At 41.8% G+C, this 27,776-nt stretch overlaps 2 protein-coding genes across 2 annotated transcripts in view; one reads left to right on the top strand and one right to left on the bottom strand.

Moving 5' to 3' along the window:
• susd2 (sushi domain containing 2) overlaps window positions 1–27,776 on the top strand; it is a 43,433-nt gene that overhangs the window by 13,966 nt on the left and 1,691 nt on the right. Inside the window, exons 10-13 of the mRNA XM_049578493.1 lie at window positions 148–399; window positions 1,466–1,744; window positions 5,065–5,241; window positions 22,186–22,282. Of these exons, the coding sequence (XP_049434450.1) occupies window positions 148–399; window positions 1,466–1,744; window positions 5,065–5,241; window positions 22,186–22,282 (805 nt within the window). The remainder of the gene's footprint in view (window positions 1–147; window positions 400–1,465; window positions 1,745–5,064; window positions 5,242–22,185; window positions 22,283–27,776) is intronic.
• znrf3 (zinc and ring finger 3) overlaps window positions 13,433–27,776 on the bottom strand; it is a 246,047-nt gene continuing 231,703 nt past the window's right edge. The window contains exon 9 of the transcript XR_007449501.1: window positions 13,433–13,442. The gene's annotated coding sequence lies outside the window, so the exon portion shown is untranslated. The remainder of the gene's footprint in view (window positions 13,443–27,776) is intronic.

Below are 27,776 nucleotides of genomic sequence, written 5' to 3'. Positions count from 1 at the left end.
CAGAGTGCCCTATTTTAGTTGTCTGCCATTGTGTTTTGTAAAAGCTGTAAGGTTTGTATATTGTAGTGTATTTCCCACATGCATGTTTGAAAGATTTTATACCATCTTTAATAAAATCAGTGATGATACACAATGTCTCGTTTCCAGGATTATTCGTGTTCGCCCCGAGCCCTCAGAATGTCACTGTAATCTTCCTCTCTGGCGTTGGCGTGGAGGTTCGTGTGCATGAGGGAGCCATGGCGGCGACAGTGCTGCTTCCAACAGAGTTTACCAACCACACTCAGGGTCTCCTCGGTCTGATGAACTCTGACCCATCAGACGACCTGCAGACCAAGCTAGGAGAGGTCATCTCCCCAGGCGACGCCACGCCGGAGGAAATCTTCACCTTTGGAGCTAGCTGTGAGTGTGAGATGCTGTCGAACTTTCTAAAGCAGCATAAATGTCTTATTTTTTATTTTTCATTCTGTGGAGAGAACAACGTTGCATCTATAGAGAGACCAGAGCTGATTAGGGATTCTATGATTTTCTCACAATTACACATCATTGTTTCTTATACACGACTGCCATACTTGAGCCACGTTTGGCTAAAACTGTGACATGTTTTAAGAGTGCACTGGAAGAAAGCAAAGCACATGTTTAAGATTAGTGCAGCTTTAATAAATTACAGAGAGATATCAGGCTCTGCGACCATACAGTGCAAGTGAAACCACATCTCTGGAACGCCGCTGGGGCCAGACCGCATACATACATACATGATAATAATGTCTCTCAGCTTTAATTACAGCACATATCCCTCAAAACGGGTGAGGAGCTGACTTTTCATGCTCTTGACCTTTTGACTGAAGTCATTTGCTGCAGTGGAAATGCAGCTCAAGCTTGTGGGAACTAATAGTTTTATTGTTGCTGATATTTTTGTATGCGTCAAAGTCCGTGCCAAAAGCAAACCATGACAGCATGCTGTGTGTGTCCCGCGCTGATCCTTCAGAGTTGTGTTCTTATCTCCAAATTATAGTGTGCCTCATATTCTCGTATTTTTAATACCATGTTTTAGAAAGTAGGTAGTTTGAGCCAAGTGCTCGTATCGGTCAAACATGTGCTGCTCTGGCAGTAATTCTCACAAATGTGGTCAGCCATGTCTGATCGGTTGTAAACCCAAAGAGTTTTTCGTCAGTCTCTCTGTTTACCCATTATACATGTTTTTAATGTTTTCCTACATGTGCTCTGCTTGTATGACATCGCGTAGAACTTTTCAGATACTGCATGTGTGTTTGTGATGTAAAAGCTGTAATGCAATTGAGGGTGTTTGGCATGTGATTATGAATACTTCATCACATCACAGCTACCACCACTGACATTTATCTCACTTGATTTATTGTCAGTCTGAAACGCTGCAATTTGTTTTTCTACCAGCAATCCAACATGGCTGCACATCTTAACTGGTGTTGTGTTCTATTTTTGTCCACAGGGAACATTTCAAAGAAGTCTTCCCTTTTCACATACGATTCAAAGTACCTTTTGGAGACCTACTATTTCCCACCAAGCCACGATCCTGCTTTTGTTCCTGCCTTTTCGCTACCTGAGACACCTGACGACCCTCTGGTGGGAGACATGTTGACGATGTGCTTTGGGGAAGGAGCAGTGTTCTGTAAATATGATACCCTGACCACTCGGAGCCTCACGATGGGAAACGCCACACTCAGGGCCTACCAAAGTCATCAGGCCCAAATGAAAGCCCTGGAGCCAGGTATGTGAAACAAGATGCACCTTTTAGAATCACAGGCAAAAACATGGGGATAAATTTGTCACTGTTTTGTTTGTGTTAATGCCAAAGTGCAGCTGTAACATACATGTTTGTTGTTGCTTGTTTTATATTTGAAGAAACTCGAAAATGCAGTGTGAATGCTGACAGCTCAGTGCATTTCATAGCATCACTGGAAATGCCTCTTCCACGTTTATTTTCAGGATTTGTTTTTCAGCAAAACAAAGAATAAAGTGATTTCCCTCAAAATTTAGTGGCGTTTCTTGATTTATAAGGGACACAGGTAACATATTTTATACTTCCTGTGACTATAATCCAAATAATTTTGATTCCATATATGTACTTACACTGTGTTAACACCTGATTTTGAAAAGCGGTCGTCGTCATATGTGTATCCTGGGCCGCGTCAGTGCATTTACAGGTGATTTGACCAGGTAGATGTGAGTGACTACTAGCTTGATCCTGAAACATAAGACGCTGCCTCTCGACCTCCTGAGAAGTATGAGGATTTGATCCAGTTTGATCCAGTTTGGCTGACTTAAGGGGGATCAGGGAAAAATACTGCGGTCAAGCTAACTAGCTGTCACTCTCATCTCTGTGGTCAAAACAGCCGACTTTAAAGTTGGAAAAGACGCAGGCAGAACAGAGAGAAGTCTCTGAGAGAAGCGCAGACGAAAGAAAGCCACTGCACCACTGAAATAGTAAAGGCTGTAGTAGAAGTGGTTTCACAAAATCTCCACCACCAAAAACTGTGATAGGGAACCTTGAGTGTTGTGGGTTGCAGTGGACCACATCAGCCAGGGGTCAGGGTTAGGGTCATGCCATAGATCTCCACACCTAAGAACTGGATTGTGATCTATTGTTGTGGGTGGACCACATCAGGGCTGTAGGGCTTAATTGGCATGACTCACAGGCTTAACACCAAATTCTGGGCCCTATGCATAAGCAGTCTCTTTGGATCCACCGCCCTTCCTCTCTTCTATTTATTCATTTTTATTTTTATTTAACCCTTATTTAACCAGGAAAAACTTGTGATTAAAAATCCCTTTTTCAAGAGTGTCCTGGCCGAGACAGACAGCAATATAAATTACAGATATATAACATAGAACAAAAATACAGAATAAAAATGCACAGCTTCTAAAACAAACAATATAAAACACAAAATAAGATTACTACAAATAAAAGCCAAAAAGTATATTAATGTATACTAGATGTGAACCATAAAAACTACACATGGAACCCCGGTTTCCCTTTCAGAGGGAAAAACATGACACTGTACGTTGGTGCTCCAGCAGCATAAGCAGTCACTCACTCAGGTCCAGCTGCATGTAGAGACAATTCCCACTGCAGGGATGGACTTAACCATTACACTTTTAAGGCGTGAAAGAGGCCTTTAAACCGATTTATTCAGCCAACTGTAATGTAGTTGTGGCAGTAATTATTTAGAAATAAAAAACTGCAAACAAAACCACACTTTGTTCCAGGCTTTTCAAGGGCCCCCCCTCTCTCTCTCATTGGGGCCTGTGACACCCCTGTACAACAATATTATATTGAAATAGTGATGTAAGACTCGATATTTTCTCTGGCTGCACAATTAATCAAAATATTATCTAAATTCTAATATATCCAAGTGCAGTATCCAAATCGCAGGAGCTGCAAATTCTTGATAAAGGTGTTATTTAAAGACATTTATAGATAAAATGTGTCACAACACACCGTTGTAAATGAAGAACTATGGAGATGCCCCGGACTGCAAATTATATTCCAGGCGCAAGGGAACTTGTTTGGTACAGAACCCAGCAATAATCACATCATCATCCTTATTTTTTTTTATTTTTTTTTTTTTTGCATATCACAGTTGCAATATTTGTCAAATTTATAGCAATATGATTTTTTTTTGCATATGATGCACAGCGTTGCCAGGTGGGAAATGTAGGATTATCGTACCAGAGACTCACAATTATCGGCAAATATAGTCACTCTAGTGTTTACTTTTTGGTTTACTTTTTTTCCCATTTTCCTTGCTTATGTTTTTTCTCTTCTTCTTCTTCTTCTGTTTTGAATCTCATTCTCGCTCGACTTCTTGACGGATCCTAGCGCCTTGTGGGGCGGGTACAGCTGACCATTCAGCCAATAGTGCTCATTGTTCAGAGACAAACGTAAACCGTATCTCACGCTAAGCAAAGTGCAATTGGCTGGAAACATGTCACATGGGCACACAAAAAAAACTCTGGCATACTGATTACAACCACACATTCATGAAATGGTCAAATTATTGTACCTTTGGCCTTTTTTGGGATTATTGATCGTACAGAGGGCCAAATTATCGTACAAATATGATAATTATCGTACACCTGGCAACACTGATGATGCAGCCCTCATATTGTCTTAGATTTTGAACATTGTAAGTGTTGTCTTATCCTGGTTTTAAACACTGCATTACAGTAAAGTGATGTTGTTTTCTGAACTTACCAGACTGTTTTCCCTTTACTCACTCAGTCATTATATCCACATTACTGATGAATATTTATAAAAAATCAGTGTAAATGTTTTGCGAAAGCACCAGGTTGCAGTGTGGATATTGAGGTATCGGGTCAAGAATATGGTGATATTTGATTTTCTCCTTACCGCCCAGCCCTACAATCCATTAATCAAGGAAAAAATATTGACAGATTAATCAACAATGAAAATAAAAGTTAGTTGCAGCCCTAGACTACATCAGCACTGTCCCCTTAGGCTGCTGGACCTGGTTCCCAGGGCTCCAGGCTGACCTGTTAAACTAAAACCATGAATAGGATGGTGAAAGATCTAAGGTAGTCAATTATTATAGAACTAGTTCTTCCTCCATGTGGACCCTTAGCTTAGACAGCGAGGACCCCTCTTGACTTCACTGTATGATAACATCAAACCAAGTTAAAACCAATTTAATACGGATAAAATAACTGGTGAGTTCAAAGTTGATTCAATTTAGGCTCCAGATCACAAGTAGAGTCCAAGAGATGATATCTCAGGGTCTGTCTTATGACAAAGTGATGAGGCAAAACTTACACAAAGCATGTTTGTCCCAGCTGTCACACTCATAACAGCATGCATGAATATGAGACATACAGGACCTGTAGGAGCCTGTGTTTATCTGGTTTGCAATTTAGCCATACTCAACCGCAATATCATGACATAAGAAAGCTTAATGAAGTGAAAGCATTAGTTTTGAAAGTTATCTTTGTCCGTGCATCTGCTTATCTATCAAAAAGATTAAGTCAAGAAAGCCTTAAGTTTTAATGTTGATTTTTGTTTTTGTTCCTTAGTGGTGTCTTGTGGCTGGCTTCAGACACCCAGGAATGGGAAAAAGAGTGGGACACATTACCTAGAAGGGAACACTCTGAGCTTCACCTGCAGTACAGGCTATACACTGTACGGTTCAACGGAGCGCACTTGCCTGGACGATGGGACCTGGACAGGAGAGACACCCTACTGTGTAACAGGTCAGTTCTAAAAACACCAATATATTGCACTCATATCTGTAAAGTCTACTGTATATATGAGGTGGTAGTTATTAGTTAACTGATACGTTGTCATCAGAGTTTTGAGAGCCAGCTTCAGAATTGCGCCACATTCATGAGCTCTGTTTTCAGTAATTAGTCCCAGAGGACAACTGAGTGTTTAGCACACATGGATGTTGTGAAAAGGATGTGAATTAGATCTTTTTTTTTCATTAACAAACATCTAAATCTACTTATCCTTAAACGAAAACAGGCAGAAATTTCAAAACAGTCCCTTCTGGCAATGGTGTTACCACATGACAATGACATATGTGCAAAACATAACATAAAGATGATAATACATAAATGAATAATTGGTTTTCACTGTGATTAATTATTCATCTCAGGCACGTCAACTCGCTGCAAGTTCAGTTTCATACTACACTGCATAGAAAACCAGTGGCTGCATGCATAATATAGTTCACATTAAGATAAAACAAAAAAACAAAACTTGAATTAGTGACTGGCTAGTGTCTGTTTCTGTATGTATAATTCTGATTAGTGTTTGACGTATTTATTATTCCTTTTGTTTTATTCACTTGTGAAACAGTTTCCCACGATTGCTCTAGAAAGGCACTGAATAAATAAAGTTATTTGCTTACTTATTACTGACCAGCTCCTCACATGTTTTATATTCAGTAAGATTGGCAGCATCCTCCAGCGAAAACCAAGAGGGGACTGTGGGAATCCTCTTCTTCTCATCCAGTCTCTTTGAAAGCAAAGATTCAATAGAGTCGGCTCTCGGTTGCTCATGCAGACCATTAGCTACAAAGCTATAAACTTCTGAACCTGGATTGGCTTGGCTTTCTGTTTGTAAATTGGAAGCACCTGGGTCTAATGGTTTCATTCATCACCCCGACCATGAAATCTCAGAGCACGTCGTAATTGTCAGCTGACGCCATCAGGTGGCAGTATTTCCCACTAAATTCCTGGGGCGACAGAGCAGCTTGATGCCTCTGTTTGTGCTGCTGTGATGTGTGAAGCACACTTGTTTTAGAAAACCTTAAAAAAGTAAGTGGTAACAACAAAGCAAGACTGGATGAAATTAGACCTTTAATCATTTCGCTGGAGAAGAATAAAAGAGATCATACTCTCAAGAGGTTTGGCTTCATCATATCAGCTTAGTGAAGTGAAAGGAAGCAGAGAAACAAAGCCATTTGACTTGTGATCCACCTCTACTTGCATCCCTTCATGGCTTCACCCCAGCCTTCCATCCTTTCCTTGTTAGAGCTGCAAACACAGACTTCCTCTCGATAGTAATCTGGGATGAATCGACCACATATGGCAGATTTTGAGGCCCATGTAACAACTGGCTGGGTCACAGCTGGACACAATCGATCCTGACTCCTTCATTAGGCAAACATATTAGTTTCATAACTTGGTTAGGGAGTGCAGAGCTGTTTAGAAATGTTCCTTTTCAAGCCAGCTGCTTCTTTTTGTCAAGTTTGTGTCATTTAGCTGACCGCTCACATGCTTTCTGACAGCTCGAATCTTGGACAAAAAGTCATAGCCTTAATGCAGTCAATAATCAGACCGAAAGTTTAGGAATTATCTATCTTAGTGAGGGATCAAGTGATGTAGATGTGTCTGGAGATAAATACAGGGTGCTTCTCAAGTCAAGGAACAAGGAACCAGGAGTCCTTCCAAGTTGGGTCGTACAGAGGCAAGGCTCCTTCCTAGAATTCAGAAAGCACATGGTAAAACATCAAGCCAGCTAACAAACTCAGCCTGTGCCATGACAGCTTCAGTTAAGGCTACTTCACATTTCACCCCGCAAAATGCGTCGCGGAGACTATCATTATCTTTTGAGTGTTCATACCCGACGTTGAGTGTTTCTGTCATCGGGAGTCTCGCCAACTGTGTTACGACCTGTGTATGCACACCACAAGATTTCTCCATCGAGCCCTCGCCGACAGAGCCCCAGATAACGCGGTGATATCACCAAACTACATTTTTTTTAACTTGGAGACGACACATCGTAAAGGCATGAATATTCTTCCCAGTGTTGAATCAGATCTGCCTCCAGGGCCTGGGTCCAAACACAACACTCTCCCCGTGATCCTGTGGTCGCCGCCATTGTTGTTGTTGCTTGCCGACTTGTCAGTGTTGCCAGATTTCGGGAGAGAAACAAGCAACCGGGGCTATGGAAACAAGCCCTAAAGAAGTGACGATTATATATAGTATTTAGAGAAAGGCGACGTTTAGAGAGCAAGCCCAAATAAGCAACTCCACTTTAGAAACAAGCCCAAAAAAAAAACGCAGCCCGCGACTACCAATATTTGTAAGTGACTTTACAAAAAAACAAATGAGCGGATCTGGCAACTCTGCGGCTTGTCCTCCTCACATTTCTTCCATCCTCCTGTGTGCTGACGTGGGACGTATCTCGCCTCTCACTGGCTGATGCTCTTTGTCAGTCGTGTCAGACTTCTCCAGTTTTCTAGCATGCCAGATATCCAGTTCCAGTTGCAGACGAGGGGGCGACTTGCTCGTACGCTTGTTCACACATGAGGACTCATCATGGCAGATTATCTGCTGACTAACCTCCGACTCAAGGTGGCTCTCCAGATCCTCTGTGATATCAAAATTGTGGTGAAAATAGTGTAATGCGAATTAGGCTTTAGCCTACCCCGCAAGGTATCTAGCTAATTATAAATAGCAATTTGTACTTGCATTAAATCTTTTAGTCATATTTGCTCAAACTGTCACCATATCCAGACAGTTCTTCTGCCTCTTTGTAGTCCATCCAATGGCATCTGCAAGACTCCATGGCTAAATAAAAACAACCAATCAGAGCTGAGGAGTCTCTGACGTAGCTGTCAATCATGTCAATCACTGCTCTTGAACTGTGTTTTGACTGTCAAACTAGGCAGCACTGATCAAACATAAATCATGATTCTATTACTGCATTACTTATTTATCATCGCAAAAGTTTTTAGACACACACATTTTAGCATAGTGGAAAATAAGTTTGTGATTTGGGTGCCATTTTGAAAACAGTCAAGCCAAACGATGTACTGCTCACTACCCGGGTCACATGTTCTCATTTTACAGCTAAACAGTCCACTAAAATATGTTTCTTAAAACATTTGAGGTGAGAAATAGGTAATGCAGTGACAGAATATTAATTCATATTCAGTCAGAGCTGCCTAGTTTGACAGTTTGACCACAGTTCACCCGCAGTTTGACAGCTTCATTTGAGACTCCTCGACTCTGATTGGTTGTTTTCCTTAAGCTGTGGTGGATTCTAGTAACAGAATTATTTTTCACAGTTTACCTTTTTTATGTACAACTGTCTGGATATCGTGACAGTTTGAGCTAATTAGGGATGTCACGATTATAGATTTTCTTGGTACGATTATTGTCAGAGAAATAATCACGGTTTTACGATTATCACGATTATTATGCATTAATTAATTTCACACTATAAATGTGTAAAATCACATGAACACTGCTTATAGATCTTTAAGTTTAATTTATTTCTATGCCAACATAACAAAAATAATATAGCAACAAAGAAAAGTAACCAAAAAGTAGTGTGCGGACTCTACTTTCACTACATCACTCTTTCTGGTCCAGCAGTCTAACTTTTTTCTATGATGTGTGTTTCTTTTTGTTCTCTTTAAATTACAATTACACAAATAAATTGAGAGCACATCTCGTGCAGTGTTAATAATAAATGAAACAGACATTGTGCTGGAAGGACAAGTCCAACATGTACTCAACACAGATGGGAGGAAGCAAAAGGAGGTAATACTAATGCTAAATGTTCACTGACTGAGGACCTTGGGAAGACATTACGTATATCTTCCACATTGCACACTGACACTGAAACAGTCTGACGACTAAAAAAAAGGATTTGAACTTGTAACAGTTGAATATATGAAATGTGCCTTTAACATGGTGTATACTGTGTCGCCTAGCAGCAACGTCATCATGCAACGCCTGTTATGATTTGAGTCTGTTGAGCGCACCCAACGCTGGTCGGACGTATACTTATGTGCTCCTGCTTTTTCTTTTATCTCTCAACACAACAGTGATGGTTTTAAGTACGTGTGGCGACTATTTTGTTCATGCATGAAAATGTAGTAGCCGTACAACTGGGCTTAGTAAGGTTGGAGTGTTTATAAGTTGATGTAAAAATAAACGACGAGCATTTGTGAAATCCCACACTCGTGTGGACGTGAGTTTCTGCCTGTTGTCTCATTTCAAAGAGCTACACGGACCCAAAACCATTACAACCTCACGCTGTGTGCACACAAACTGCAAAACTATCCATCAAAAAAGTTTTTGAGACGTGCCTTAGCTTGTCACGTTGCACTGTAAGCCCAACTCGTATCATACCACTATGCCATTAATTGCAAATGACACGCTAACATATAATTTTTAATTCAATGTTACGTTAGATGAATTGAGATTGACGTATTTTAACCCAGTTATTGTGCATTTACCTTTACTTGCGCATGTAAAGCCAGGTGGTTGTCCCGCAGGTGTTGTATCATGTTGCTCGTGTTTGATCCTTTGGCCGCGACTTTTTTGCGGCATGTTTTACAAACTGGAAAGCCGTCATCAACAATGACCCCTTGGTCATTTTGCGATAGCCAAAATGATACTACACAGCTGACTTTATCCGTTTTTTTGGGGGGGAAAAGTCTTCTTCATCCATACTTCATCACTCGGAGACTTTTGTAACTTTGTTTTCATTCCGTGCGAGTTGCGCTGACCTACTGTATATGGTTCTGCGTCCCGGCATAATCTTTGGAGAGTGATGGTGTTGAGGAATCTTTACGAATAATTAACCGTGGCGTTTTATAAACATTATGTGTTGTTACTGTTGCTTTAACATGCTTTGATGAAAGACATTTACAGTGCAAACAAATTTACAGTGACAGCACTGTAAATACTTGCATTTAAACGCATATTGCACTGTCGAAGATGCCATCATGTTGCTCTTGACCCACGCCATGCATGGCCAAGAACTGGCATTTCTTAATTGTCAGTTACTTGCCACAAGTTGGGCCAGAGATTTTGGCAGACTGCAAAGGAGAAATAACTATAAGATTACCAGCGAATCTACCTTGTTTCCAAATTGGGGGACAGGACCAGTGCATCATGTGCATAGGATTTTGGATGCTCTAAGAGTGCTGAGGATACACACATGCATACTTGAAAATTCCATAACGAAGGAGTCCGTCCTTGGTTGAATTCGAAAGGCTCCTAGAGATCGAGCAGTCCTTTGACAGGATTCAGTGACGTAGCATCCATAAACTGCAGCTATTTAAGGATCCTCTCTTGACTTTGAGAAGCGCCCATAGTCACCTATAGTAGACACACATTCACACACACACGCATGTATAGATAAACACATTCACACAGTGTGAGGTGGAGCTTCAGCTGTAGCCACGTATGTTCTGTACACACATACAAAGCTGGACATTTATAGCTATGTAACAATGATCACACTTGCTCTGACACTTTCATCACACAAATCAGGGCTAACAACTGTCAACATGACCCGAGGTGCTCAATGGCAGGTGTTGCATGAGCTGTTACCTCCACCATCCAAATGTGACCGCTAGCCATGTAAACAACACTAAATACAGAGCGAGCAGGAGACGCCCAGACAGATCTCTCCTCCTCCCCTTATATGAATCACTGCAGCACAATGTGCAGGCTGAGCAGAGAGAGAATCGTCGAGATGAAAACGCTGTGCCGCTCAACAGCAAATGCCGCTGCATCCAGTTTGACTTCTTCTGTGAGTCACTTTAATGAGCCGCTGTTGACACGGTGCCTGTCAGCAGAGGTGACACTAAGTCCCTTCTATTAAAAGGAAATCTCTGTATGAATATTTCCTATCACTAAAAGCCCCACCTATTTGAGATGGATTATAACCTGCTGCCGTACTTGTCAATGTGCTTTTTTAACCACTTTAGACTTTAGACAGGGGTGTGGTGTATTGTGATGATCAATGTTAATATCTTTAGCTGGAATGACGGGAGTATTGAAGAGGTGAGGGTGGGGTTTGGGTAAAAAGTCCTTGGGGTGTTTTTCATCTAAGCACAAACAGGGCCGTGGGAGACTCGAGAAGTATAAGGTTATAGAGTTTACTAGCTTGGCTGCGCCTTGTCACGGTCTTCTGAAAAACAATAGCCCTGGTTGAGTATCGGATGCATACCAATAACCAGATCACCCCACCTTGATGGCATTATAATATTAATAGAGTTCTGTGCGCAGAGGAGAAGAAAGCGATTAAAGGAAAGGTGACAGCTGCCAGAGAGGGATAGAGCGATTTTCACAGGAAAAAGTGACGTGGGTTGCAAGACAAAGCCTCACTCAATTTTCTGCCTGTAGTTCTCTTCTCAGATTCCCCTGAGATAAGGCAGGCGAGCACCGACAGAGACACAGAGGTGATTGGTAAATGCAGCTTACGTAGAAGGAGTTGTTTAAATGCCAACCAAGGGCAGCTTGAGATTTTAAAACCATTGCTCACACTTCGCTGTCTTCATGTGGCCGTTTCAGTCAGTGTTTAAAAGCCTCTGCCTGGGAAGGTCCACTAAACAGGCTGTCTCACCTCTCTGTTGTGCCTTAATCCTTCCTGTCATTTTCCTTATTTCCTATTCTCTCTTTTGTTTCAAGTTGCCTTTTACTCTGAATATGGACGTGCATGTTTGGTTCACTGCAGAAGAGATGGTGCTATTTGATAGGTGTCTTTAAATGAGAGAGAAAATTCTCAAACCTGAGTTAAATTTATTTAATAACCATCCCTACACAACTTCTGTTTACCCGATTTTTTATTCTAATAGTGGGGCATCATTTACATATTAGAAAGTAAATGTGGCCCAAATCAGATTTTTTTTTTTGCTCTTATGAGACACAGCTCTGAAAAGATCGAATTTCTGTGTCCACTCTGGACACAGAAATTCGATCTTTTCCAATCAGATCTGGGCCACTTTCATATGTGGTCTTTGATCTGATCCATATCCGGATTCATATGCTTTTCTTATACATCCATGGTTTTTTTCCACATCATACTTAACTGTGTAAGCGCAGATCACTCACCCTATCTTCCCAGAAATCCTGCATGTTCATATGAGGACATCACATTTTGGGTTTACTTGACCTTATATTTCATTCTACTTGACTTAGACCTGTTGTCTTTGTTCGTTGACACTGTTTTGTGCCATCTAGTGGTAGTAAGAGCTAGGGCATTAACAGAAAAGTCGATTTGTCGACGTGTCGACGTCAGTGGCACAAGTCGACACCCCCCGGGAGGAGTCGACAAGTCGTGTGTTTTTTCCCCCTCTCTCTCTGTGTGTGCTTGTGTACGGAATGCAATCACTGCCTCTGATTGGTTTACACTGATACTTTATCCTTGACTTAACCAATAGTCACAGTCACTTCATAAAAAGGGTGGTAACGTTACTTGACACGTAGAGAGGAAATTAACACAAGACCACAACAAGACGAGTCATGGCTGCAGAGAACGTAGAAGGTGATAGGCCTGAGAAAACGCCTGAAGGCCCGAACATACTCGGGCGGAATGTACGCGGAACGGACTCCGCGGAGGTCCGCAAGCCCTGTGCGCACAAAGCTCAGATTTTACGACCGCGCGGACTCCGCTCCCCGCACCAGTGACTGCTCGGCTTGTATTTTTCACATCGCGGGGATTTTTCACGGACATTTTTACAGGAAACTACAATGTGGAAGTGCGCACGACTATGAAAGCCCGAATGACTGCGGACATTCCTCACGGAGTCCGCTCCGCTAATAGTACGCCTGAGTATGTTCGGGCCTGAGAGTGACAGACACACATCACATGTGTGGAGATACTTCACTTTCCTCCGCCGTGTCAATGTGATGACATCATTAAATGACTTGTCGACTCGACTTAGACTTTATTGACAGATAAGTCGACCTGAAAAAAATCAAAGTTGTTAATGCCCTACTAAGAGCACAATGCACTAATTTATATAAAAACAAGATGGCAGTCATCTCTGCCAAGTCAGTCTGCAGCCAATCTCAACACATAAGTGGACAAGGTCCAAAACTTGATCAAATTTTATGGTTGAAACTTGTTTATTCATGATTATTAATGTTTGTAGTTTGATATGGCAACAGCTTTGACCAATTTTAGCAACAATAACAAACTAAGACACTGTTAATATGGAAGTACTCGTTTGAAGACATAAGGGCTTTATTATTGTTCAGTTTGGGACACTGGGACTTAAGTATCTTTGACAATGCTTAGTTCTTTATACTTATTGGGTGCTACTGATCCCAGATAGGTAGGAGACATTGAAATAAATACCAAACATGAGTTCAGGTCTCAGGAGGATATAGTATTGGTGCTGTCTGTTGAAAGTGCAGAGGGCTGCCATAGCCCTACCGCTTCATTAGTAAGCCCCCTATTGCCAGACAATAGAGCCCTACTTCCAGACGTTTCCTGATGGGGACAGCTTGCCTACATGCTGTGACAGCATTGTTGCCAGGCATCAGCAGAGATATTGGATATAGCCCTGGACATCTTAAAGTTTTGGAGGAACTGTTCCTCTGTGAAACCCTCCACACATCCACTTCTGACTCCTCTCCTGGCTGCACCTCTCTCTCTGCAGAGCTACCAGTAATAGCTGCTAATAGAGCTATAGCTACGGCTGTTGCAATCCTTCATCTTCTCACCCTCTTCCTCAAAACATATGATGAACTGTCATCCGACCTCCACAGCAAATAATTCGCGAGATAATAAGGAGTGTACCTGACTCAGACTTATTGCAGTCGAATCAGATTTAGCTGTTCAATATTAATATTTAATAACATTCACATAATATGGTAAACAAGCTAACTGCGCTAAAAACAGTTTGGAAATGTCCATCAACATTTTTTGCCAACACCAAATAGCAAACAAAAGCCAGAGAATCTATCATATAAAGCTGGTGTGAGCTCTAAGTCCACCACTTCAAAGCAAATGGCAAATGATTAAGTTTTTTCTGAGCCTCACTGTGCAAAGCTTCTCCTCCATCGGGCCAGCTGCCTCTGTGTCTGCAGCAGCCTGTACTATAGAGCAGCGTGAAAGTGAAAAGCTCTCACTCTGCAGCAAAAGCTGGGGACCAAAACCTCCCCTGAAGTAGCCTACACCGCACACTGACTGGCAAAAGAAAACTGCTCGGCTTGGAGTAATCTCAGTCACCCGAGGGGTCTCTGATGATTTCAATCTCCTACTTTCAGGGGGCACCCTAGAGATGAGTGCACAGGCACAGGATTGGGACATTTTCTAGATCATGCTCCTGATCATTGACATATCTGAGGTCTAAATCTGAATGATAAGTCTGTTGTCGTGTTGGGATCTTTAAAGAAATCCAATCTGTTGTTTTATGGCACTTTATTGCTTTGCAGTACAAATCAGGTACAGAATGTTGCTTTTGCTGTGTATGAAGCTATGTCTTCAAGAGTTTCTGGTAATACTAGATGAATGAATGAGTGAAGGACTAAATGATAAATGAACTGTTATCATATGTAGCTCTTCCAGCATAAATAAACAACATACAGTATATGCTCAAAGACATGTAGCAACATCCTCATTCTACAAGGAAAAGGGTTTTATTTGAAAGGTTTGAGCTCTGTTGTCCACTGGATGCAGCTGCGTTGTGTTCTCTCTCTCTCGCTGCTCTTTTCTTCACTCCACTATTTTTATGAGTCTGTTTTTGTTTTTATGGGGATTCTTTTTTAGGGTTATCACTTGTGAAGTTTAAACAACAAATAATAAACTGCACAAAATTTGTTGGGCAACATTCTGCTTAAAGTCACGCTGCCTCTGAAACATTTGTATGAAGTGTAGTGATCATTGGACAGGTGATCAAGTCATGTCCAAGGCGTCGCCAACTTTCTGGTTGCAATTGTAAGATACAGCGCCAGCACATATGACAGACAGTTGCCACTAATTATCTCAATAATGGTCTCATTTCCTTCAGTAATGACATCAATTTCTCAGAATTTGTGTCTCTATGATACAGTGTTTGATAAAAACATACACCAGAGATGGGTGGTGTTTAAAAATTACAATACCAGTACCCTTAAACTGATACCGATACCAATAGAGTACTTCATTTGATATCTTTTTCTACTTAGCCTCCAGGGCTGAAAATGAAGCCAACACTGAAGTGCCAAAAACTGCAGTTCCTCAAATGGCCACTTGAGGTCGGCTCCAGAAGCAAGTCAATCCCCATAGACCCCCATGTTAAAATGCCCCACTTTACAGCAGAAATAAACATGATTACAGTCTGGTACAAAAACCTGTTTTGATCAGTTTTAGCTCTTCAGCTAATTTCCATCTTTTTGTGGGGGATAAATATTAATATTACTCAACCATTTACATTTTATTAAGGCCTAAAGTTACACATAATTAAGGTTGGGCTGCTTTGAGTGACAGGCTGTCTGCCAATAGTGCTCAACTTCTTAGTCAGATCCACCCCTCGCCCATCCACAACTACATCCTCTCGGCCATATATTGTCACCTCTGGTCCCAAAAAACTAAGATGGCGGCGGCCAAAATCCCAGACTCAAACGCTTCAAAACAGTCCACAAACCATTGGGTGACAGTAGCTACGTCCATTATTTTTGCAGTCTATGTTCAATACTTATCATATAACTGGAAGCATTCAGTGTCACAAAATGACTTCACGCCACAGGTGTGTAGCATAGCCATACTTTAGAAAATTTTGGTGGCATCTCGGCAAGGGCTGGGCATTATATTAATAATATATCAATATTGTATTATGAGACAACATATCAGTTTTTAGATATCATAATATCATAAGTGTTGTCTTTTCCTGGTTTTAAAGGCTGCATTACAGTAAAATGATGTGATTTTCTGAGCTTAACAGACTATTCAAGCTGTTCTACTATGTGCCTTTAGCCACTCAGTAATTATATCCACATTACTGATGATTACTCATCAGAAATGTCTTTGTGTAAATCAGGGGTGTCAAACTCATTTTAGTTCAGGGGCCACACACCCAAATTTGATCTCAAGTGGGCTGGACCGCTGAAACCACTACATAATAACTTATAAATATCAACCCCTCAAAATTTTCTTTCATTCTGAAAACATTCATCCATTTACCAAACAAAGCAGAAAGAAAAAATATGTACAGATTCAACAGTATGTCTCATAATTTTCCACTAAATTAGAAGCTATTAAAGAAGCAGGTTAAGTCACCCCCTGTCTCACAATCTGAAGTTTAGTCAGTGTCTCAGCAGCAGTGTTCCACTAATATTGTTTAGACGTCTGATACGGATTCTTTTATACCGAAGCTGCTGGTTGACAATATTTTGCAAAATGGTCAATATCTTTAAATATGACTATAGAAAGTACTTATTGTTATTCCAGAGAGCTGTATTCTGGGCATGGTGGAACAGCCTATAAGGCAGTATTTAACATGAAGTTTCTGCTCCTGAAACCTCTCAGCCTTCACATGTGCATCAACATTAGGTGTGCAAAGTCATCTAGAGGGTCGGATTGGACCCCTTGGCGGGCTGGTTCTGGCCCCCGGGCCGTATGTTTGACACCCATGGTGTAAATATTTTGTGAAAGTACCTAGAGTCCATCCATCCATCCATCCATTTTCGTAACCGCTTATCCTCTTGAGGGTTGCAGGGGGGCTGGAGCCTATCCCAGCTTGGACGAGAGGCAGGGTACACCCTGGATCACAGGGTTGACACATAGAGACAGACAACCATTCACACTCACATTCACACCTACAGACAATTTAGAGTCACCAGTTAACCTGCATGTCTTTGGACTGTGGGAGGAAGCTGGAGTACACGCAGAAAACCCACGCTGACACGGGGAGACACTAAACTGCCGACTTCGTCAATACACTGCACCACAGAATGAATGGGTAGTAGCTGCAACAATAGCGGGCCAATCACACATCACATTAAACTAAAGAACGCTTGTAGTGATTGGCTGCAAGGAAAACCTTACAAATAGCTGTTTTTTTTTTGGTTTTTTTTTAGCTTGTTACAAAAAGGATTTCAATGCAGCTATTGTTTAACTGGAAAATTTACGATACTCTTTGGTACTGGGTTATTTTGGTCCATGAAGTACCGATACCAAGCCCTAACAAACACATTTACATTCAGAGACACACACCCCTGGCCTCAGGGTCCCAGACCACAAGAAAGGTTCGCTGTTGAAGCTGAGTCTAATTCGAGTGGACACTTTTATCTTCCAGAGCTTCTGCTGCTGCTGTGTGTAGACTTTATATTCATAAACTCCTCCAAGAGCATCTGGATAAAAAATCTCTGACCATGGATGTAGTCAGCAAGCAGGTTTAGAGACCAGAAATGTTTTTGTTGGCTTCCACTTGGCTTTGTGTTTTTTAGGTGTGTTCATGCAACTGGGTGCTTGTTCACTTTGAACGTGGAACATCTGATGTCTGAAGTTTGCAGTCTGACACATGGTTCAAATTCCAAGAATACTTATACACCCATCACAATAAGTCAGACAGGGTGAGCTACACATATCAGATGACAACAGTAGCTTGGTACAGAGACGCACACACTGTTACCAGAGAGAAAAAAAGTCAGCAGAATTATTTTAAGATGATATCAGCTCTGTCAAAAAAAAAAACCTCATCTCTATCTTAAGAAATGCGTTGTGTGATAAGAATGTAGCTCAGGGGTCTACGGGCATGCTAGGGTTATGAAAACAGTCTTGGGTTTCTGATTGGTATCATCTGTTTGCAGTTTCTTTGGGAGATAAACACTGGAAAGGCTTTTAAATTATGAGCTCAGAAATTTGAATTTGTAGCTAATTTTAGGAATTATGTGTAAAATATAATCGCCTTTATCTATTTACATCCAAGTACCGATGATAGAGATAAATGATTAACATCTTTTTCTGTTTTCTATCGCCTTCAACTTGATAAGTCCAACCCCATGATGTCTGTCATGTGTTAATCCCATCTCACTAAAAGTGTAATGGTCCAAACTGAGTGCTATTGCTCCCTGGAGCTTTACTGTTTGATCAATGCAGAGGGGGTTCAGTGGAGTAATGAGATAGCTTTGGGGTTTTGCCAGCATAAAAAAAAAAGAAAAAAGCTGAATGTTAACACTGATTGACTGCCAGCCCTCCACATGCTCCCGGTACAATTATGCTCTGCGCAGCTTGTCGCACTGATGCCGAGGGCTTCGGCGTCCAGCAGCTTGACGCCAGTGCTGCTGCACTGAAGGCCTGGCCATGTGTAGCGAAACTGATTGGTTTAGAAACTTAAGGGAATATTTGTACATGTGGGTGTGTACTCCACTGTGCTTCTGCATGCATGTGTGTGTTTGATGTTTCAAGGCTGATGACATTTTAAAGGCACCTGCAGTGCCTACCTGACAAACCTGTAGCACACTTGACATATGTCCGTGCATTCATGCGTTAGAGGATGACGGCACTTTGAAAATTATCTTCCCCAGAACGGATTTATACTTGCCTACCTGGCTCAGGATACTGTATGGATAGTTAAACAGATTGGGAAACAGTTCACTGAACTTGCCAAGACCCCAAGGAAAGTTTCAGATGTTTTAATTTGATCACAGTATTACCCAAGACGCAACTGCTGGGAAAATTAGCAAATGGAGGCTCTATCATTGCATCCAGCCTTGTGCTCATTATGTGTGTTTGAAGCTGATGTTTCATTTTTGTTTTGTTTGATCCCCTCAGTAATTCTAAAAGAGAAAAGAAAAGAAAAACACAGATTCATGCATTTGCTGATATGCTGGCAGATCTCAATGGCCATTTGTTGGATGGCTGGTCTTAAGCTACAAGTAAAATCTGTAAGGACAAAGACCAGAACTCCTCATATATATTTCGCATCCATACTGATGTAAAATAGCTCATACGCCAATTGCAGGTGCACTTATATAATGCAGCCAGATATGTTAAAGAGATAGCTTCTGTTGAACCAGCGTGGTTCTAGACCTCTGAATTGCTCCCCATAGAGATACAGCGATCCAGCTTTTTCAGTTTCAATACCGATCCCGATGCTGTGGCTTTGAGTATCAGCCGATAGCCGATACCGATCCGATACCATGGTTGACCTAAAAAGCTATATACCTTTACATGTAGAACAGAAAAGACTAGAGGCATCAGGCATTGATGACTACACAGGTCTTTCCTAAGATAAAATGAAACAAGATGAAACAGATTAATGCAGTGATAAACTATTTATTTTAAGCAAAAATAAACAATTGTGCAACAGCAGTTGAAATAGTGTGAAATACCTCCACACAGCAGATTCTCTCCTTCGCTCCATGACGTATGATGCAGCTCACTTCGCAATAGATTTAAAGGGGAAGGATTGCCTCAATAGGTTGCATTTTCCAATACCCGATCCATCTATTTTGATGATATCGAGGCCGAAATTCGATCAAGATATCGGATCGGTGCATCCCTAGCTCCCCGTATCTCAGATTTGGTCAGCGATTCAGTTAGGTCTGGCTTGGGCCTCATAGAGTGGAGCTAAAACCGGTCTTGAAGTGAATGGGTTTTATATTGATTGATGATATTTTCACATTTTTTTCTTGAACATAAAATCTGTCAGTAAGTACCCCACTTGTTATTTTGAAGCTTTTACATGTCTTAAAAAGGTGGCTGCTAAGAAGTGGCTAAATGAAACCAAGGAGGTTGTTGCCAGGCACTGTTTTTACAGCCTCATTGTGGTAATGATGATGAAGTGATGTGATCGTGGTGTAGTTCATTTATAGTGCACATTAGCTTTTTACTTCTGGCAATTGCATTTATGCATTAAAAATCATGAAAGTGGTGTCCTTTTGTGAAGAAGAACTACCACAAATGCCCCTTTTACATTGCAGGATTTTCGGCGAATGTTGGGCTGTTGTGCATGCAAGCTGCGAGCGACAACTTATATGCTAAACGAAGACTGATTGAGCTTTCCTGCAAATTTGTACAATTCCTATTTAAAAAGGGCTATAAACATTTGTTTGCCACAAAGCTTATTTTCTGCAATAACCCAAAATCTAACGGAAAATCCCATTGGCTTCTTGATGAGGGAATCAGGGCAATGCTGACTTTCAACTGGGCCTACAAAAAACATCATCCCTGCACCCTCTAGTGACAACTGTTTCAGCCACTTAGAGAAACAATTTACCAATCAGAGCTTTTTGGCAGGATTAGAAAAAAGGTCATCATCTTTCTAACTAGCTAGCTAGCTACCCTACAACATTCTCAAAAAATTGCAGTAGAAAATGGCGACAGACGTGGATTCAATTTTCACAGCTGTTCAAATTGATTACAGCTGACTAACAACTTTTAAATTGCCATATTACTTTTCGTCAGTCTGAAAAATGTCAGCACCTTCTGTGTCAACTGAAAATTGTGTTTGCAGGACGAATACATCTCAGAGCAAAACAAAATGAATCCCCATCCAACAAGAAACTGGCTAAAATGAGCACCTAAATGAATTAAGTGAAATTAAATTCTGATCCTCTGCTCTGGCTAATTCACCTCAAACTGTATGGCGATGGGCAAATTTATATTGTTTCATGTCGGACATGAACTGCCATGTTCAAGGTTCATTTGTAAATTTTGGCTAAATATGTAATACATGGGCAAGAGAAGAGAGTGCTGTACCAGATTATGTATGATTATTGGTCACAGGAAACTGCCTTGCCCCTTGCGAGTTTGAGTTGTACAGTAACTTCAGATAAATTCAACTCAGTTGGTATAAAACATCAACAGACGTTTACACTTACATTAGTATTATTAAAGCTAACCTGTACTAAGAAATAAGGTGCTAAATGAGATCTGTTTGAACACAAAAGTGATGGTTAGATTAGACTACAAGTGAGGCTGACATAGGTCTACACACTTACATTCAGTGTAAATACAACTAACAGCTTTGGGCTGACACTATCAGTGTGTCTCAAATCACATACTTCCGTTAGTACACTTCCATGTAGTATATTATGTGCACTGTGTACTTATTGGCATAGTGCACGAATTTTGACAGGGTAGTGTTATCTCAAACCAAACACAGCCGTTGTGAACTTACTGGAAATGACGGCCGGTTAGCAAACTAGCATTAGCATTTGTGTTATCGTTCGCGGTACCAAATCATTACAGACTGCTAAATTAACTCAATAAACATACTGCTGGCTTATACCCGACAACAGTATAGTGGTGTTTAGTGCACAATACACATGAATTTGTACAATGCAGCGACGTTCATGGTCGCACAGTCCTCGGCCGCTATTTCCAGTTTGAAAAGTGGTCCCTCCCCTTCCGCTACGTAGCCAAGATGGCGACCATTGAGGGTGAGAAGTGTCCATAGTTCCACACTCAACTTCTTGACCGTTTTGAGTGCACCATCTGGGTACTCATAGTGCACTGCATTTTTCCATACTTCTCAGTGTGAATGCACTTAAGCACTCAAAATGTAAGTACAGAAGTAGGCGATTTGAGATACAGCAAAAGGCTTCCTTGTTCACGGAAAACCCTCAATTGGTCTAGCAAGTTTTTCGCTCATTAATCCTTTATTTGCCAAGATGAAACAGACTGAACATGCATCGTAAATTTCAGCCACACCTAACTACAAGCCCAAACTGTTTAACCATCCTTGCCTTGGAGCTTCAACCACAGTCCTCTACTGCTGGCTAATGAACAGCTCCAACGCATGCCTTGCTCGAAGGAGCCATGACTGTCTATTGATCTTAGCTCTTTAGTTTCCCCTAATGCTTTTACTTCTAACATCAATGCTTCCCTGGTTGCCTTTGACTTTCTATTGATCTAGATATCAAAAGCTGTGGAGGATGGATGGATGGGTTGTACAGAAAGATCAATGGCTGACAGCAGTGACTAATTCTGTGTTGGTTTTATTTTCGCAGATGATAAGGTGGGGTTTATACTTGGCGCTGTTGGTTCCCTGTCAGCACTGGTCACAATGGGAATAATGATCCACCGGCACAACAGGAAACAAGACAGGTGGGTTCACACTTGATTGACTTCACAGAAAAATCAATTCCTCTATTCCTACAGTGAAACAAAATCCAATATAGGAAACAAGAAATATAGAAGAAGCAAATTAAAGTAGTGTTAGGACTTACAGTGCCCTTGTCAGCAGCTGTCTTTTACACTTGATTGCTGTTGCAGATTAATTCTTTCTCTTAATTTAAAAGGAAAGGCAGCATATGTAGGTAGTTTTTAACAACAAGCCAAAGTATTACCCAACAGATTGGCAGTATAATAACTGTACAGTTTCAGGTGGTATTATAACCACATAAAAATGATAATATTTTGCTGCACCTCATTGTGGGATTAACTAAAAATATGATCCTCAAGATTTCAGTCCAAGCTGACCTGATGACCCTCAAGTAAGCAAGTGTGGTTTAATAAAGGTCCCTGAGGGGGGAGGCAAAGTCTCGTTAAGCAGCTACTCTGTCAGAAATACAACAGAAGAGCAACTGATGTATCTGTTTACAGTGCAGCTGTTGTTGTCATAGAGAGAACAGCAGTAGTTTTCCACACAACAGCAGGCCAAAGTAAAAGGAGGTGGTTACCTTGCTGAGAAGTCGGAGGTGTGCAGCCTTTCGCCTGCAGCTCTTCATCTACCAACTCGTTTTGGCTGGTTCTTCTCTCCAAAAATGACAGCTGTCGTGTGAAAAAAATTCTGGTGAACCAGAGGTTAGTGCATACATTGCATGTCCGCCATGAACAAGGAACACTACTTTATAGAACGGTAATGACAGAATGTAAATATGTTAAAATGTTGCTCAAAAAATGCAGAACAATATGCCACATAAAGCCATATCCAATAGATATCTATCTCAAATAGGGTTTGATTTCATAAATATCTTAAAGGAAAAATGTACCCACAAAGTGATCATTTGTATATCAGTTACTCATCCCGTGTTTCTTGAATTCGTCAAGTGTTTTTTTTTGCATGCCTCCACGGTAGAGTCCTGCACATGTTCAAAGCTCAGTCCCAAAACCTGACCCGACCCACCCGTGGTTAAACACACAGATTTGCCATTGTGACATTTTACATAATGTACTTTGGTCATTATTGGGGGTCTTGTTCACGAGTGAGGGTAAAATGGAGCATGAGATGGATCGGCGGTTTGGTGCGGCTTCTGTAGTGATGTGGGCACTGCGCCAGCTCCGTCATGGTGAAGAGGGAGCTGAGCTGAAAGACAAAGCTTTTGATTTACTGGTCCATCTACGTCCCAACCCTCACCTATGGTCTTGAGCTCTGGGTAGTGACCGAAAGAATGAGATTGTGGATACAAGTGGCCGAAATTAGTTTCCTCCGTGGGGTGGCTGGACTCAGCTTTAGAGATAGGGTGAGGAGCTCAGAGTAGAACCGCTGCTCCTTCGTGTCGAAAGGGGTCAGTTGAGGTGGTTCGGGCATCTGATCAGGATGCCTCCTGGGTGCCTCCTGTTAGAGGTGTCCCACGTCCCACTGGTAGGAGGCCCCGGGGCAGACCCAGAACATGCTGGAGGGATTACAAATCTCATCTGGCCTGGGAACACCTTGGGGTCCTCCAGGAGGAGCTGGAAAGCGTTGCTGGGGAGAGGGACATCTGGGGTGCTTTGCTCGGCCCTCTGACCCCGAGATCCTGCCCTGGATAAGCGGATGAAAATGGATGGATGGATGGATAGTATACTGTCCCACTCAGATGTGTACAGGACTTGCTCAGTCAGCTCCTGCTTGTTGTTGATGAAATACAAAGGAACACAAAGATAACTGATTTTGCGGTAATCACGCGTATGACAAAGTAACTGACCCATCGCTATCAGTCTGCTGCATCATCAGGCTGGTGATGATGTTTTGTTGTACATCCTCTGCATATTTTATCAGCCTGCCGTGTGATACATTCGTCGGATCAGGAAGAAGTTGCTGAGTGCTCACACGGCCAGCTCTGGCACCTATGATTTTATTTTGTCCTCACCCACTGCTCTCCTGCATTTAGTTCATTGTTACCAGTGTGTCTACCCGTAACTTTAAATCTTTTGTGAGAATAGTGAAGTAGTTAAGAGAACGTACATCTCCATCCTGCTGTGTACTCTGAACAAGAGCGACCCAACCACCACACATCAAACCCTCGCGTTACCCCCTTGACATGACTTTCTTTGCATGGGTACCCAATCCAGTAAGGACTCTGCTCCACAGTGAACAAAGAATCCAAAAGCTTAAAAACACTTCTGTATACCTGTAGCACACCTGAGCAAGTATGTGCTTTTGAACTCTGCTTGTGCATTCCATTGAGCAGAGTTCAAATGAACGTGCTTGCCCAGGTGCGCTACTTGTATGTGCATGGGGCTGTCCATGCAGAAGTGTTTTAAGTGTTAAGCTTTAAGGTAAAATTAGTGTGTTCGGAAAGTACTGAGCTTATGATTGATTGAAAAAGATTTGGATTATACTTCACAAGTTTGTAAGTGACGCACTCCTCTTTTCAGTTCATCAAGAATTTTCTCTGTTTTTGGATTCTTCTTCTTCACGCAGGAGAGATGTGAGAAAAGCAAAGTTTTCTCCACAAATTTAGCACGAGGTGAGTTATTGAGATACAAATGATCAATTGGAGGGTGAGGTATTCCTTTAAGGATTATAACTTTAAGGTAAGACTGAAGCTGACTGTAGAATCAAACAAAAACATCTGGCTGTCTCCCTCTCTGTCAGTGCATACCACCAATGAAAAGGCCTCCGCTGGTCAGACAAACTCTGAATTATGGCACAAATACTGGCTTGTTTTTGTTGGGTAGGCCTCCAGCCATAGCCACCCATATATCTTTAATTCTGTCTTTGAATAGATAGATTATATGTTGGAAATACGAGGCACATTTTATCTTGTGAAAACCGGTACATAGCTAGAGGTTTTCTTCCCCTCCCATTTCCTCCCAATAGTTAAAACCTTTTTGCAACGCCAACAAAGACAAAAAAACACAAAAGCAATGAATCCCACCTGCCTGTTTGATATTCAACATGTCCCAGCCTCTTAACCGTAACTCATAAATTTTCTTTCTGATCTGATCAAACCATATAAACCCATATACCCTGTGGGATCATACTTATGAGTGCAGTCCAGAGAAACGAGAGGCTAACAGCTCTCCTGGGCGTATACAAGCAAATTAAAGGCCTGTTTTATGGGCTCATAGACTTCATTTGGGCTTTCCCCTGCCATAACTCCGGCAGGGGAAGAAAAGATGGATGTCAGGAATCAAGAGCCACCTCCCGCTCACAGCAGCACTTGGGGCAGCGATGAAACTGCTATGTTTTCAAGTCGTGAGGGCGAGGTGCGAGCACACCTGCCCTCTCTTGAAGTCTCGATCAGGGGAGGCCAGGTGTAAAAAGAGATGAAGAGTGTCAAGAGGTCTGCAGATGTGAGGGAGGTGATCTCACATACACGACATGCTGGTACATATGCCAGTACAGGAGAGCCGGGACACACACACAGCCAGGAAACACACCGTGCCGACAGTAGCCTAAATGTGTAAAGAGAAATCTTATACATTCCTTGAGTGTGAGTGGTCACACTGACAAGCATGAGCACACACACATGCATACACACTCTACTACCAACAAGTGCAGACACATTGAGTCCTCACAACATCAGAAGCATAGCAGGATGGAAGTAGCAGGGGTCTTACTGTATTTCACATCATGTCTGGGTTGCGTGTCTGGAGGAAAGAAGCAGTGATACTACACAACTCTGTGTATGCGTGTGTGTGTGTGTGTGTGTGTGTGTGTGTGTGTTTGTGTGCGACAGGTAGATAGTGAAGGCCTCAGTAACCTGCGTCTCAGACTCAGACTCGCAGGGGTACTTTCCACATCTAGGGTTACTCCGCAGGTTTCAACAGGTCTGCTGGCAGCTCACCACAGGAGTAAGAAAGTCATTACACCGTAAGATGCAAGTCTGTTTGTGTGTGTGTGTGTGTGTGTGTGTGTGTGTGTGTGTGTGTGTGTGTTTATGTGAGTGTACCATCATGTCTGCTCCACTTCTGCTCTGTGACACATCAAAAAGGTAGGAGGGGTCTTTGTCTGAACTTGGCAAGGGGTTCAAAATGGATCGAAGGAGTGAGGTAAACTGTCTCAACACCAAATGAAATATCTGTGATAATAGGGGCGCCCCGGTAGCTCACCAGGTAGAATGCATACCATTAAAGCTGAATCCTTAGAGTCCAGCCTGGGTCCTTTGCTCCATGTCATTCCCTTTGTCTCTCTCACTCTAATAAAGCAGAATGCAAAAGAAAAAAAAGCCTCTTGTCAGCCTCTCATTGCTCGACTCATTAACCCCATTTCCACCAAGCAGTACGATTCAGTTCGGTGCGCCTTTTTTCTGTTTCCATTGTGAAAAGTTGTGGATGGCACCAATGGAACCGTTCTGTACCATCCCCATGTTTGGTCCCCCCTCTGTTGGGGTACCTGGCACACAGATCTGGTACTAAAAGGTGGAGCTGTGAACACTGCAGTCTGATTGGTCAGTAGAGGACGGTCACTCTGCTCAGGGCTGAGTTGTGGCTGGTTTTGGTGTTGTAGAGAGGTTTATTAGTCGATTGTAACTATAAAATAAAAGGATGTTTTGCTGCGTCTTGCAGCAGCTGGAGTCTGTTTTACTCAGTGCATGAGTTGACAACGTGAATCATCAACACACCGTAAATTTCACTGTAAAAAGTTTGACCATTACTTTAGTCTTTATATGACATACATTTTTAGCATGAAAGGATCATCAAGTGTTTATATATATTCATTTCGGCCAGATTATGTGAACGGCATATATTCTAATCCTCAATCAAAGAAAAAGAACAAGCGATGTGGAGCGTCAGGCTCCAGCAACACAGAATAAATGCTAAATGAACCAAGGATCTACTGTAGGTACCATGTCTGAAGAGTTACTTTTGGTTCCAAAGGCAAGATACTGAAAGTGTTTCGTGGAAACATTGAAAGTGCTTGTCTTTATCTGGACACTTTTCCCCCACAAATACAACATGCTTATGTTTTCAGCACGAGCCTATGGCATTTTACATTGTAAAAATTAGCTCAGCAGCTAGCAGACTTCTCTCTACTCATATGAAGCCAGGGACAACAGCAACATTTAACAAAGATAAGGTTACAAAATGTGGCTCTATCACAACTCACAGCGTTCACAGACAAAACAACTGTCTTATACTAAACACCTTTCCAAACAAATATAACATGCTAACGTTATTAGCACAAGCCTATGGCTTTTCATATTGTATAAATTAGCGTAATGACAAGCGGAGATTTCCTCTGCTCATATGAAGCCAGGATAATGCTATTTTTTAATACCCCATGGAGAGAGACTCACTGCAGACTGTTTTATTTTGTTTGGAAAATGTTGGCGTGCAGCCTCGTTCTGCGGACGATAAAAGAGGTATAGACTTCCCTCTTTGTCACCAGTGATAAGGAAATACAGCGAGTGCTTGGCAGAGCAGTAAGTGACAACAGCTTCGCCCACAG

Source organism: Epinephelus fuscoguttatus, linkage group LG6 (assembly GCF_011397635.1).
Source record: "Epinephelus fuscoguttatus linkage group LG6, E.fuscoguttatus.final_Chr_v1".
Classification (NCBI taxonomy): domain Eukaryota; kingdom Metazoa; phylum Chordata; class Actinopteri; order Perciformes; family Serranidae; genus Epinephelus; species Epinephelus fuscoguttatus.
The sequence above is the reverse complement of the archived record's forward strand: the minus strand, read 5'-3'. Positions and strand labels throughout refer to the sequence as shown.